The 15697-nt window shown below is 40.2% G+C and overlaps 1 protein-coding gene across 5 annotated transcripts in view; it reads right to left on the bottom strand.

The window, feature by feature from the left end:
- Positions 1-6998: 6998 nt before the first annotated feature.
- KCNQ1 (potassium voltage-gated channel subfamily Q member 1) overlaps positions 6999-15697 on the bottom strand; it is a 404325-nt gene continuing 395626 nt past the window's right edge. For all 5 annotated transcript variants that reach the window (XM_061342452.1, XM_061342448.1, XM_061342450.1 and 2 more), the window contains one exon: positions 6999-7494. In XM_061342452.1, coding sequence (XP_061198436.1) covers positions 7294-7494 — 201 coding nt within the window. In that variant the 3' untranslated portion in view covers positions 6999-7293. The remainder of the gene's footprint in view (positions 7495-15697) is intronic.

The raw sequence follows: 15697 nt of genomic DNA, 5'->3' as shown, positions 1-15697 counted from the left end.
CCCTTCAACAGGGAAGGAGGAAAACAGAAAGTCAGAGTCAAAGCGGCAGTCTGAAGGGCTGGCGTAGTAAGGAAATGTTAATCCCAGGCTGCGCGATGCCAAGGAGCAGTGACTAACGTGATTGCAAGGTGAAGGCACCAGGAAAGATCCCAGGAACCTGCCCCAAGCACCACTGGAGCCAACTCAAAGCCTTGCTGGCTTCTGCCAGCTTTGGATTGAGCCCCATATACACTGTGGGAGCAGGAGAACTGGATGGAAATTAAGGTTCAGGACACTTCAGAGTACTTTAAAGGTATATTTAGGCTTAGCACTTGGGTGCAAGAAGATCAAGACAGGATAGTAAAAGCAATGTTTTAGGTTGCAAGAAACAGGGACTGAAATGTGTGTGCGTGTGGCAGTACTTTTTGCTTAATGACAGGACCTGTCTTCTGGTGCACCTTTCTGCTTCCTGCTCCTGATATCTGTCCCATGGCTTCTGAGAATCCCCCCATCTCACAGCAGAGGATAGAAAATAAAATACTTACTTCATTGCCAACTGAAATAACAGAAACATTTGCAACCATCTAAACAAATGCGTTATTTAAAATCCAGCCTACAGTGGCTGCAAGCCAGAACACATTGCACTGGCTGTGAGTCCACAGGTCCTGCAACATGAGCAGAGGAGGGTTTCAGCAGTGTAAGCACAACTTCTGTCGTTCCGGTTTTGATAGACAAACTATGATTAAAAAGATGTGCCTTGCAGAGAACTCCCTAGTGCAGTCGTGATCAGTCCTCATGTGGGTAACTCTTACCTGATGGTTCCCAAAAGTGACCTGAAGGGCATACTCATCAAATCTACATCCAGTGTTTCAGTTAACACTTTAGAAGGAAATCCCTAGGGAAATCAAGGAAGAGGGACAGAGTCAAACCAGAAGATACATATGCAGAATAAGGGCCAAGGATGAAAAATAAGTAAAATCTGAATCACATTTACATTTAGGTTCCATTTATAGACAGCTCAGTTTATAACCCCATTAGGCAATTATTAGAACTAACAAATTGTTAGGCAATGCTTAAACAACAGTTGCAGATGATAGCATCTTATGAGCTGCTTGTAATCCTAGTACTTCATATGTGCTTATCATCCTTACAGCACTAGAAGTGCTTGTAACAACTCTTTGTAACATGGTAATCTTTACAAATTAATGATCAATATACTGAATTAAGAATAAAACATGCAGCAGAACTGAAAACTGATTTTAGTTTCTTCTTTGGCTTCTTTTTTTTTCTCCATTTCCCTTTAAGACTGCCAGCACAGAAAGCAGCAGTGACACACTTCAGCACAGATGGCTCTAAAGGTTATGTGAAATTCACAGGCACTGGGGACTCAGAGCCCGACACTCCCAGACTTGGGAAATTATGGCAAGAAAATCTCTAAAGATTCATCTGCTCACCCCCACCAAGGATTTGACCCTCTTTGATCTGAGAGAGCTCGCTGAAGGCTGCCTAGCCCACTTGCTGCACCTGGCTGAGTGATTGACCAGCAACTCAACGGTGTCGTGGAAGCTTTATTTCCTTTGTTCCATGGGTGTCTGCCATGGAGAGCCAAGCTTGGATTAACCAAGCCTAAATCCCTGGGCAGCTTGCCAGAGCAATGCTAGTTCTGAAGCAAACACAGCTCCAAGATGGTTTCAAGAATGGCTTTATAGATCAGTTCTTAGGTGCAAATCCACGGGCAGAGAGCATAAAGCCTCATGTCAGGCCCCCAGGAAGCCTCTCCCCACAGGGAGCAGTTGCCAGCCCATGAAGGAGCAATCTGAATTTGGACAATGCCATTTCTTTTGGGCCAGCCCTTCCCCGGCAGTGGTCCCTCACCAGTAATGTAGACATCTTTTCATCAAGCACCATGCTGTACTACAATAGTGTGCATGGATGTGTTTCAAAATATGCCTATCTGGCACCTGCCTTTTCTTTGTTGCAGTGCCAAGCATTTTGTCATATTAGCTTCTAGGTGACTGTCATTGGAAGCAATATAAGAAAAATTCTATTTTATAGCTTATTTCAATAGCTGATCCAAAGGCAATGTGCACCAAGCCTTGCAGGAGCCGTCAACTCCCAAGAATATGCTTTCTGCAAGTCTCCTCTTCACTCCAGGAGTTAGAGGTTGTTTTCTGCTCCCAGGTGAGGCGTTACATCTCTTCCAGACCTCTGGGCTTGGGGAGGGAGGGAAGTGAGGACTTTCAACAAAGTTCCTGTGGAAACAAGGTTAATGCACTCACGCTGTGTTTGTTTTGCCTCCCCCTAATAACTTTTGAGCCTGTTGGCCTTGTTCAACTTGACAGAAGGAAAGACATCTACAAAATAATTCAGTTCTTATAAGTTCTGTGAAAATAGGCACCGAGGTGGAAGAGAGAGGGGCCTGGTATCAACTTTCTCGCCAAGGAAAAGCTGAGTGCTCATGCTTATCTCAGTGGGCACAAGGTGAATAACAAAGAAAACAAACCTGCTCTACATCATAGCCACAAAAAACCCCAGAAGCTTCAACTGAAACTTGCACTTCTTAGAAATCAAAGTCTAAGCTCATGGACAAAACAGAAAAAAAGCCAGTATTCACAAAATTACTTGTTTTCCATTTGAACTCAACCACTTTTGGTTATTGCATCCTTCTGAGGACATAGCTAAGCATCACCTCCACATGGCACAGGTGTTAACAGCTCACTTCCTTTCATGCATCTTCATCACAGCTGCTGCTGCTCAGGGAGCCCAGTGTGCAAAATAATACACAGGCTGTTTTAATGAAATTGGAGGGCATTTAGAAAGCCTTTCCTCAGTGTGAAGAAACATTGTGTTGCATGTGTTCAAGTGTGGTAGGTAAAGAAATTTGTATTGCTGAAGTGGAAAGAAATACCTCTGATTGTTGCAGCTTGGAAATGCAACAGGCAGGCAAGAGTATTATTATAAACCAATGATTTGAAAACAGAAATGGGAAACAGAAACTTGTGAATCCACATGGCTCTCTGACCATGAGGAAAGCAATGCTGCATACACAACTGAGCCCAGCTTTCACTGAAGGCCCATGGAACAATGTCTTTACTATACATTTTTAACTTGCAAACCCTCACACTGACCCACACACACAGAGTAGTCCCACCGCAAGCAATAGCCCAACTCCTGCACATAAATAATCACACAAATACATTTTCACAGGAGTACAACCTAAATGGGACTTGCATCGTACTTTAAATCTTTTTCCTTTTCTCTAAATGCCCCTTCTCTTCCCAAACCACCACCCCATCAGTAAAATGAGAACAGTAACATCCATCTCAGCAGGGTGCACAAGGATTATCTTAAAACTGTTTCTACCTTTTCTCCTTTAAACCCCCAGAACAGAAAATCTTCCTGTATTTTCCTTTTTTATATTTCAAAAGGCAGTTTGTTTCTTGCCCAGACCTTTTCAGCTCAGCCCCCTGACCGACTTCACCTTCCTCAGAACTGACGGGTGATAAATCAGTCCAGAAGTGTCTGCTAGTAACAACAGCCCTTAACTTGCTGCAGTAAAATGGCTATTTAATCCACTGATATCCAAAGATTTCTGCCTCAGCTAGTATTTAAGCATAGCTCTGGCCCATTGCATCATTTGAAATCAACCTACTTTAATATACAATGGTGAAAATGAGTGATGGCCAGACTTCTGGTGTTCTGTAACACACTATGTCAAAGGGGATCTAAACCTTTGACATCCTCTAATTGTCTGCTCGGCACCAGGCACTTCCAACTCTGAAACTCCTTGGGCTCAGAATAGTAAAGGTTTTGAATATAGCAGGGGTCCAGGGTAGCTTTTACCTCCTGAGTAATTATTTATATGAGAGTGGTATGAGACTAAAGGTCTGTTTGTGATAGGTACTGAGCTAACATACAGAAAGGGGCCTTCCCCTGTCCCAGGGAATTTGCGGTCTAAATAGACAAGTAGACTGAGTGGAAGAGAGCGGGCAGCAGATGCGGCCAAACAGGTGAAATGACCCTCCATGAGGTCAAACTGTAGCTTAATGCTAATGCCAGGCACTGTGCTTCTGTGTCCTGAATGCTAGCACAGCCCCCTGTCCAGGAGCCCACACTTTTGCTCATCTCCTAAACCTCCCCCCTTGCACACATCTCCCCCTGTCTCCCCATTAATCTTTTGGTTTTTTTTGCAGACTTTCATGGTTGGCTGCCATGGAGTGAGCATCCATCACCACCTTCAGCTGGGCAGCCCATGTTTCTCCTCCTCTCCTATTCACTGGCTTCCTACCTTCCATACCTGGCGTAGCACCCGGAGACTGGGGAAGCTGAGGCTGCTCACAATTTTTTAGATCACTTTTTTTTTCTGACCTTTATTATTTTTAGGCATGGATGGGGATCCAGACCCAGCTCACACCATTCTTGAAATGCAAACTGCTATTCAGCTGCTCTGAGAGTCTCGTTTCTGCAGTGTCAGACACCTTATTTTAACAGTTTACAAAAACAGGGTAGAAAATTATGAAGCCAAGGCTTTGCCTATCCTAAAGTTTCTTTGCTCCCCTTCAAGCTATTTACAAACATTTTCCTTGAAGAAACCCTGCCTGGACCGTTTGGATGAAGAGCAGGCACCAGCAGATAAGGTTTCAGCAGAAACACATATTCATTGCATGCTGCTTACTTCAGGCTGGTCCAGTGTAGGACTGTTCAGCTCATCTTCCCGATGCTGCTGTTCCACAATGCTCTGTGAAAGAAAGATGCTGAGGTACTTCCAGGAGAAGTCATTGAGGTATGAAATCTCATCAGGAAAGATACATCCAGTCCATCCCTCTGGGCAGAGAGGTCAGACCTATCTCTGGTGAGCACTTGGGAATGGGTAGCTCCAGTCAGCTGCATGGCAAAATTGGGTGGCTCATTTTATGACATTCCTCTTCAGATGGGAAAATGGATCATCTTCTTTTTTTTAGGGTGAGGTGGATTGTCAAAGTTGAAGTAGCAGGTCTCAGAGCTAGTGCTCTTCCTGACAGGATCAGCTGGGCCCAGGTGAGGATCACTGACTTCATGATGAGACTTCCAGCCTTGAGAATCTGTAAAATCTGGTTAAACCTGCATATACCAGGATGCTGGTAATAGCCCTTTCCGGATGGGTATAGACCAAGTGACACATCCAGAAAGGGAAATTACTTTTTGCGCGAAACATTTACTCAGCCCGTCTGTTATTACCGAGATTAGCTGCCAAACAGAAAATGTAGGTGTTGTCTTGAGAAGCAGCAGATAGGAATGGATGCATTTTCTGGTTAACACAGCGCCCCTAGAAATGCAAAGACATCAGTTTTTCTGTGTGTATCAAGTGTCTGGATTTTAGAATAACCAAAAGACGTGGCACTCTTGTCCTGTATTTTATTAGGAAATTAACAGGCTGATTGAAAACCTGAAATTACAGTGAATCTCATTTAAAAAAATTTCAAAATCATGAGAATAATTTTGATTTTTATAAAACATAATGCCCAGATACAATTCCTGTTTATGCCTGTAAATTTCTACACCCTTAACATTTACCTGCTATACAGCAGTGAGGCTGGATAATTATAACATAATCTGTAAAGTTAAATGCAGTATACTTTCTTCTGCAGTCCAAGCAAAAGAGATGAAATGTTGAGAAGAAAGCCCAGAATATGAGCAGCAGAATGAGAAGGTTCCCTGCTGTCCCAGTTCATTACACATCAGTATTTCAGACTGCTCAAAGGTACTAAAGACAGGTGATGTTAACTGCTGTGCAAAATTATGAGGCTTTAGAGTGTAATTTTTCCAGGAGAGGGAGAGAGATTGCTGTGGGGTACAGGCTCTGCAGTGAAGGGAATAGGGTGCACTGGATGCATATGATGCTCAAACTGCAAGAGCTGATAAATCTGTCTACCTCTCCCTCTTTCACCAGAAGTATGGGCTACCACCACCATCACATTAGACTAAACATTTTCCTGATACTTTGTCAGCTTTAAGGATGTTCCACATTCAAAGTTGGGCTGACAGGATACTGCTGCTGACTATGTGCAAGGGCTGGATTTCAACCTTTGTAATAAAATCCCAAATCCTGCACATTACATATGTGAAATATCACATTGACCCAAACACTGCTGTCTTTATTTTAACTATCATGTACGGTAATGTGGTTCAGCCCTGTGGGTTGTAGCTGGGGCCCTTGGTCCTCTAAGTTAGAGCTGGCATTCTTCAATACCAAATGACTCTTGTAGGGAGATGAATTTCTCAAGACATTATTCAGGAAACTGTTCAAATTGTCATACATGCTGTCTGGGTGAGAGACGCTTCCCTGAACCGGGGCCTCGATTCCTGAGAGGATTATGGATGTTCAGCAAGTGGCCAGCTCAAGCACTTGACCGGCAAAGTCCAGTCACTTCAGTCTCTTGTACTATTCTTTGTGACTGTAAGCTAAAACCCAGTAGATTTAAGAAGTAGTAGCCTTGTTTTTAAGAAGCTATTTCAGGACAAGTATATTCAGACCACTGTGTTTTCTATTTATATATAAATTCTTTGGCAACAATTTTCTACAGAACAGAAAGATTTTTTTCTATGTAATACTTTATCGTCTCCCCGTGAAAAACTGGTATCTTAAAAAAGCTATAGCTCTTTCCATTATAAATAGTATTGTGCCAGATTAAGGATTAGTTTCTCCCTGAAGAAAATTTTAAAAAATCTGGTCATTATCTGGTAACTGTTTATGTAGCAATGTTAAAATAAAACAGAAAAAGAAAATCATTCAGTATGTGGTTTCTCATTCTCTAGAATGTTAGTGCACGTTTCTACAATAAAAACAATGTAAGTTATCCTAGTTTGTTCAAAAAACCTTAGTAGAAATATATTGCTATTTGCAGATTCATAAACAGAATGCACTTTTTCCATCTAAGTTCAAGTATTATTAGAATATCATTATCACTATTATTATTACTATTAAAGGAACTCTAAATCCTTGTCATTTAGCCTGGGGTTTTTGTTGTTGATTTTTTTTGTGTTTTGTTTTGGTTTTTTTTTTTTTGGTCTTTCTAAGAAATAATGAGTTGTGATCATTTGTTCATGAACAAAATCAGTGTGGAGTTTCAGTAAGTTTTGCCTGGCAGAATACAGGCTGGCAATCCTTTCACTATTACAAGTGGCTTTAGAAGAGAGTATTTGAGATTAGTGGTATAGATACAGTAGTGTGTGTTTTCTGGAATGGCTGACAGACCTAATTCCTTCCAGGTTCTCAACATTCAGTCCCATTTAAAGGAGGAAGGTGGGAAGAACCCAACCCAGACTTATACTGCATCAGGATATATCATCTTCATTTCTCCTCGGTACTGTCAGTTGATCGTAGGTTGGCAGGGTGTTATTAGGGAGGAAAAGATCCGAACTGACATTGTTGCCTCTCTGAGATGTTCTGTTGTTCCCTTGATCCCCTTGCTGACAGGAAATCACATGATGCAGCATATCTGTAATGAGGTTCAGTTTCTGGTCCATTTGTGTAACCTAGGAAGGCAAAGGAAAGATTTGTTTAGTAGCAACAAGTGAGAAAATTGCAACAAACCATGAGATACAAACACAATATTAAAATGACAGTTTTCTTAATGAGGATCCGAACAACCTCTATGAAGACAGCACAGATTCACAGTTCATCAAACAGCATCAGAAATTTAATGCAACAGGTCAGAGTTGGTTGAGGACAGGCCTGTTAATAGTAACCTCTGGTATGTGCTTTGAGACTCATTTTATACCTGGATGAACATATGACAAATGAGCATTTAAAGAGATGTGATGCGATAGAGAACCAAGACCCATAACTGAGTTTCTGTGAGGGTTTTTTTGTTATTATTCGTTATTTTTGTTATTTTGTTATTATTTTTGTTATTATTCTGGACATTTTTTTTTTTTTTGCTTAAACATGATAAACTTCTAACATGCTTATATGCCTTAATAATATCAATATGTTCTAGTATCTGCTGTAGTTGCAGTGATCTAATCCATTCTAAGCTAGGACTTACTGATGCTTTTTTGTTACATTTGGGCCCAATTACCAGCTCAGGCCACAAAATACCCACAGATATTTTTGCTACTGTGAGTGTACAGAAGCTGGGGTCTATGGCAAGGGCTGGAAGTGGGGCATGGTTCAGTTTTACGCTCTCACCTTGTCAGTTAACAGTGTTCACTAGGACTGCCATTTGAATGACATGACTCACAGCAAGACAGAAACTCTTCTGAGTTGAAGCTAATTTTCCAACTGGGGTGCTGCAGGGGAATGTTCAGCCTGAAACCATAATGCTTGTTTTCTTCTGCCTTGAGACAGAATCTCCTTAAACTATTTAATTCCTCTTTTTTTTTTTCCTTTTCCTGCTCTTTCTTTTAATCTTTACAAGAAAATATAATGAAAAATCAGGATATCTAACAGAGGCTAGGTTATGGATTTGTCCAAAATTTAGATTCGGTGTACATTTATGGTATTCAGAAGAAAATCAAGAATGAAATATTTCTAGGAACACCACAGATTCAGTCTCTGGCTTCTTGCAGTTTCCACTCAAGAAGTAATCCGTACCACCCCTCTTATCTGGCATGGGAAGCCTCCTTTCTCTGCTGACTCCAGTATACTGAGAGAGCTGTCTTGAAGGGAAGATGGGTACCTCCAGCTTTGAAGTCCTGCCCACTCTCTGCCCTTGCCATGGCACATACTGAAATTGCACAGTAGGAGTCTGCCCTATGGTCTTCTTCTCCCTTCTACAAGTATAATGAGAAAGCCTCAATTTTGCTGTCATTTTCTATGCCCCATCAATCCACAGGGATCCCAAAACACTAAGCAAATTCTAGGCAAAAAGATGTAATATGTTTTAAAAAGGGAAAACAAGTAAGAGGGCAAAAAACCCCCCCTGATATGAATAAATTGCTGCCTAAATATCTGCTAGAAAGTAGCGAAAGGCACATAAAACTGCCAGAGAGAGCATGAGTGGGAGCGATTTATATGTGCCTGGCTATCATCCAAATATCACACAGGATAGTAAAAGACAGTAAGGCTGAGCAGAACATCAACAAACCTGGAGGATTTCAGCAGAGACTAAAATGTTTTTCCACCACAGAGAAAATGCTGAGTTTTTTTCAAACACTTTATACAACAGGCAGGGAAGCAGATACAGTGATTTAAAAATATGAGGTGCCAGAGATTTATACTTTGCATCTGGTTTTGAAAACATGAGACAAATCACCCTAGATGGTACATGAAACACTAGTAATTTTGGTTGGAAATGGCTGTTGAAAGATGAGATTCTTCAAATGAGGAAGCTGAAGAACATGTAAGTTCAAGATTTCTAGAAGGAAATACATATGGAAAACTGAGCATATCATCAGGTTTTCTTTTCATCACTATTTGTTCACTCCTTTTTAAAAAGGCATGCTTTGCCCAAATCCTGCCCATCACAGATGGCTAACTCATGATCATCCACATGTAACAGTACAAATCAGTGCTAGTGAAGCCTGCAAAAACATCTCATTTCTCCATCCTCCACTGTGCAGGTATCACTTGCTTTATGAGACAGCTGTGCTGGAAGGACTGTATTGGAAGACTGCAGACAAACAGCTCCCTTCAGAGTCCAAAGGGCAACTTTTCCTTAACAAGAAATGTCTTTTTGCTAATTATTCTAAACTAACTGGGGGATTTATACATACATACTTATGAATTTGTGATTCCAGGCAGGGATTACCAGAGGAAACACAGACCGAAGATATATCTGGAAAATGTGCATTCATGAAACTTTTGGAGTGATGAGCTATTGAACATGACAGTAGATTGGACCGAGATCTGGATAGTCCTTCAACAGCTGCTCATCTTGGTGATGAAGTACTGGAGAGAAGTGAGATATGAATATTCTTGCTGGGAAATATATTCCCAGGGATAATTGTCTAATTTTTTCTAGGGAACAAGGTTTGGCTGCTGCAGCTGTGGAGTGCAGGAGGCCCACAGAAGCAGAGGCAGAAGCTGGCTGCTATTTAGTTGGGCCATATGAGATAAAAAGTAAAGATCTTTGTCTTCCATGTTCTTTCCATGTTAGGGTAGGGCTCTAAAGACACAAAGCTTTTGTGGAGGGAGGTCCAGATAGCTGGTTATGTTTGACTGTTGCTTAATCAGTTCTGATTTTCAATAAAGCAAGCCATTTCCCAGGAAGTTCTCTGCCCATGAAGGGCTTGCTCCAAGACACACTGAAGTCAGTGGTAGTTTTGGCAATCACAGACTTCCAGTAACTTCAGCAGAGCTCTGGATGAATATTTGACTGATTTGTCTATCCCAAATAGTAACATATTATTTGGATATTACAAAAGAAGGAGCAGTCTGGATTTCTGTACATTGCTCTGCTTGTGCTAATTGGGGATGGGATCAGAAAAGATGATATTTGCAAATGGCAATGGGACAATGGGTCCCCATCCTCGGTTCTGCCAAACAGGTGTCTGCTCAAAGTATGAGACATTTTAAAGAGAGAAGCAAAAGCCACAAGAACGCAACTTCTACTGTCATTACAGGGCTCTGATGTACAAGAAGGAAGGTGTCACGGTCAAGTGGTGCTTAAACTGTTTCACAGTTCTATTTGTGAAACTGTCCTTTTAAATCTTCAGAACATTTGAGGGAGCTTCAGAGGCAGCTTCCCTGGCTTTTCTTCTTTCTAAGTCCCTACGCAATTTGGTATCTCAGTATTTCTAATAGTTAATGCCTTACTTTTGAGGGCCCTGTAGACAGGAACAAATATGATGTGGCTTTCTAGAGAAGCTCAGGGATGGGTGTGGGAATTTTCATAGAGGATTTAATTTAAACATTTCTCCATAATAGTGGCAGGGGGGGACCAACAATACCAGTATTATTAAGGAAATTTTTTTCAGGTACATGATTCTTCAAAAATCATAAAAAGGTCTTCCTTCCATTTACAGTATCCAAGATCCCAGATTCTTGCAAATCCCCTTATCAGAGCTTCTGGCTTGGATTTGTTTATTTTGTTGCCAGAGATTAGGCAGCAGTCTTGCTGGAGGTCATATACCAGTTGCTGACCTGTTTATAGGCAAATGTAATCTGCATGAAGGAAGATTTGTTCTCCAGACTGTCTGTACTTTCTCTTGAGGGTTGGTCAAAGAAGGGAATATGTGTGTGGTGTCTGGAGGAAAGATAGAGGAAGGGGAGCCAGTGAGAAAACACTCTCCTGTTGAGAAAACAAATGATTACTCATTGTTAGAAAAGTATAAAAGCTGAGTTCCTGAGGCACAAAAATAATGGGCTTTGAGGGTTGCATGTGAAAAGTCACTTTCTAGTCAATGAAAATATATGAACACTGTAACCACTGTCTCAACTGACAAATAAAATGGATAACACTGAGACAAAAAGCATCTTTGGAAAGAAAGGCACTTGCTACTCACTGTGTCCTAAAATCAGCTCTCTTGCATAAAGCTATCAGTGCCAAACCCTTCTTCACTTTGAGATACTAGAAACGGTTTTGTTTTTTTCAGTAAACTGAGACTGTTGGTTGTGTCATCTTCTTTGGTATTTTTATAGTAAATATTTATTCTACAGTTCTCAAAAGTGTAAAAAAACCTCTATTTTTTTGTGGTAGTAACCCTTAAATGGCTGCTGATAATTCACCTTGACTCAGGGTGTGTTGCTTGTTCTTTCAAAAGAGGGCAATGACCTGGGACTGAGAAGAAAATTCTGAGTTGTTGAGTCAGGGTCAGATTTCAGAAAAAAGCCATGATTTTTAAGCTAGTCACTGGCTCCGTTTCTCCAAGAAGTTACATTCATATCAGTGAACTGCTGTTAAAGAGGGCTTGACTTGGCATAGTAAAATCCTAATGCACCATATAGAAACTCAGTTTTGTTACACATATTTTCTAATTATTTTGGGAAGTAAAACAAACTGATAACACCAGCATGTGGCCATTTGATTACTGACTGTAACACTTGTGGCATGTTTAACTAATTTTTGTTTGAAGAATTTTGTCCTGATTGTGCAGTAAAAGCTCTAGGGTACCAGGTACTCCAACTATAGGAAATAGAAAAAATGGTAGGGTTGATTTATGAATTCTTTCTTTTCACTAGAATTGGGAAATAAATTCAGATAAGCAAGTAACTATACCACAGAAAATTGTAGTTCTTTGCAGTGTAGTTATACAAAGGGACATTTCCTTTCCAAATGTCCCGTCCCCCAAAGAAAAACATATTTTTTAAAAAGCTTTCTCAAAGTTTCTGGAAACACGACATCTCTGGTTAGCTATCCACTCAGCTTCACTTCTTTCTTTCATGTGGATTTCCATGATAATTAGAAATTTGTAGATTACAATCATAATGCCATTTTTCAGATTAGACATCTCCCTTGGATTCTATTTGAAAACAATAGTAAGAGACATGTTCTGACAGGTCAGAACATGAAAAACTGATATGAAAGCGCCACTTCAGTAATATGTGATTAAATAAATAATATGAAATACAGCATATATGTTACCAAACACAGAATATTGGCCGCATGTTTTTATAACTGTCACTTTTAGAATACTGCCATTTTTTTCCCCGAATGAAAAAGCAGATAACAGCCTTCAGGAACAGCAGTAGCTGAAGACGTTACACAATAAAACAGAAAGCTTCACAGCTACCTTTGACTATTTCCAGCCACTTACTTACAACCTATAAACATAATCCCTATGCGAGTAAATGCTGCAGATCAGCAGCTGGCAAAACTTTAGTTACAAAAGGAACTATTAAATGAGACCTAGAAAGAAACGAGTGGCAACAACAGATGCTGTGTTTATATAAGAGAGGAATTCCTCGAAGATCTTAAAAATTAAGAGATACATAAATAGAAAAGTTATAAGCACACAAGTTGATTCAGTTTTTACATGTCACCTTCATAAATTTATCTGGCTGTAACTTGCTGCTTGACTAAAGAAAGCAAGATAAGATGAATATATATCTCTCCTTCTAGCAAGAAGGTCAGCAGGATGCTGGCAGATGGAAGAATTAAGTTATGGGAGAGTAAAATACACTTAGCTGCGGATTGTTAAAGAGTATAAGACCTCAAAAAGTGGAAAGATTTTGGGGCAGTGCTTACTTTGGAAGTGGAGACATTTCAGAAAGGCCTGAGGGTAAAAAAAAAAGTTGGAAAGGGATGACCTAAAATGTTGCTAGTCAAGACAGAAATGAGGACCATGATGGATGTGGCTGGAGGAAATGGTATGAAGCAGAGACTGGATATGGCTGCTAGTTTTGAAGAGAGAGCTGAGAATGGTGGCCTCAGTTCAGTGCTTTTGTTGCTGTTATTAGCAATTTCTTGGAAAAAATATTTGGCTTATATAAAACACACAAGCAATTGGAAATCTGCTCTTCCTGAGAATCTTTCTTTAGCTGTAGGTGTAGTTTGGGCCATGAAGCCCCTCTGCTGGCTCATTGCTCCCTAAACTCCTAGGCCTGTCCTGTTGGCCTCGCAGTATGGAATGCATGCCCAGATGTGTGCAACACTCACAGATCTATCTGGCACCCAGAGGGCTATAGCCGAGCAATTAAAATTTGTGGTTGACTCTTTAGATAAATGAGACAAGACTTAAAACACATGGAAATTTTCAAGTTAGGACACTGTCCAAAATCTACAGTCTTTGGCTCAGCAGTGCCTCAGGATACAGCATTTATTTTTATTTTTTTTTCAGTATTACAAAGGTCAGATTTTTTTTTTTTTTCAACCCTTTCCTCTAAACTAACAGAGTATCAGTAGATGAACAAGGGAGCTTGGAATGTTTTTCTCTCCTTGCATGAAGCCAGGAAAGTGAAGTTCAGGGTCTTGTCTCCAAATATAACTTCTATTAGAAGCCACTAAGGAAGATAAAATTCCCCTATCCTATTAACTGAATACTGTGGATTTTTCAAGAATTTGCTTATCTTCATTTACTGTAGCCCCCCCTTCACGAAATAATATCTCTTTGACCAGACACAACTGTCTTCCATCTCCATTTTAAAATAAGACATAAATTGGCAAGAAGAGAGGGATTATTTCCTTACAAGTAAATCAATGATACTAAAAGTATGAGAAGTTTATGTATCCACAAGTATCACTGGACATCCATCTAGCACCATCATCATAAACAGTATCTCAAATTACGCTTAAATTGAAATCCAGCTATATGGAAGATGTCAAACAGGCTTGAGATAACAAGAAATATAAAGGAATTATTGATCACAAAAAGTAGGGGGAAAAAAAGCCCCTTATTTTTATGCAATAGTTTGGTTATGGTTATGGAATAAATGGCAGTCATTAGTGCATCTTATATCCAAAGTACTGTGTGGATCTTTGTGTACTGATAAAGTAGAACACTGCAGTAGATATCTACCCTCATTACTAGCACAAAGTGGGGAAAACTGAGGTAGTAAAGTTAATGGCCTACCTTCAGATATGATAAACAGCTTCAACTTGGAAAGAAGAGCTCTAGCAAAACCTTAAAAATCTTTTCCCTGTCCTGAGCAGATCCTCAGATCTCACAGAAAACTTCAAAGCACTTTTCTGTTTTTTAGTGAGACAGAAAGTTGGAAAACCAATTGCTTTCTCATTTTCAATCACATTCTTTGGTCAGCAAAACATTCCCGTGTTGGGTCCTTCTGGTTGACCACTCTGATACCTATCTGCAGAGGAAAGAAAGACTCTCTGTTTAGCTAACAGGCACTTATATTTCAGATGCTGCAGCTCCACAGATGTGAAGAAAACTCCCCATGGTACTTTCCTCTGGAGGGCTGTTTCTGCTGGTTTCATCACAGCCTCTGAATATCACTCCATATTTTTGTTGCCAAAAGTTTGGCTATCAGACAACAGCTTTCTCCTAGCTGTAGATTCTCATTTCCAGTGTGGAACAGTGACATATTTACAACACTTTAAGGGTTAATAAAAACAGTAAAAGACCCAACTAGCATAAAAACATGGCCCAAACTCTCATTCATAACGAAATAAACCACACGCCTTCCCTACCACCCTCACCAAATAAAGAAAACAAAGGTGGCTAATCTTGACCTCTCTCCAAAGGGGAATGTTTTGCTTCTTGAATCCTTGGCTCTGGCTCTTGTATGATACTGGGACTATGACTAATAAACTCTTGCCAGAGTACTGCTGATAATTTTACCATTGAGTAGCTGTTCTTGTTCTGGATCATCATAGTATGCACTTAAGTTCCAAGACTTTATTTTTTAAAAAACAAAGAATAAGATATACACTCATAATCCTCAGTGTTAGAAATACGTTTTTCAGCTTTAACTGTTAGGTTTTGCCTGACAATTTTCCCTCCTTCCTCCAAACTGTTCTTTTTCAGACGCCTGCTATGAAACGGTTCCCTTTTTCCTCTCTTTCTCTCAAACTCTTTTCCTAATTCAAAACAGATTTGAGGCTGCTGCTCTTTCTAAAGCAAATATGCCATGTATCACATCGAGTTAGGTTAGCATTGCTTATGTTGTGTTTCACACTTCACCCAACTGAGGCATCCATACTGCTTTTCAAAGGGAATAAAGCCAGACTATGTGTACCAGGTTTTCTGGTTGGAATAGGAAGTGAGACACATCCACAAGTTATGGATCTGATTTTATGGCATGGCATGAGTAGGGAAGGGCAACATTATCTGCTTCTTGCTCATAATGCTAAAACCAAGATGACTTCGTATGTTTGTGGTTTTTTCTTTAAATAAATAC

Source organism: Neopsephotus bourkii, unplaced genomic scaffold (assembly GCF_033783945.1).
Source record: "Neopsephotus bourkii isolate Nb327-2 ecotype Australia unplaced genomic scaffold, CSIRO-AGI_Nbou_v1 NB_1792, whole genome shotgun sequence".
NCBI lineage: Eukaryota > Metazoa > Chordata > Aves > Psittaciformes > Psittacidae > Neopsephotus > Neopsephotus bourkii.
This window is presented reverse-complemented; position numbering and strand designations above follow the sequence as displayed.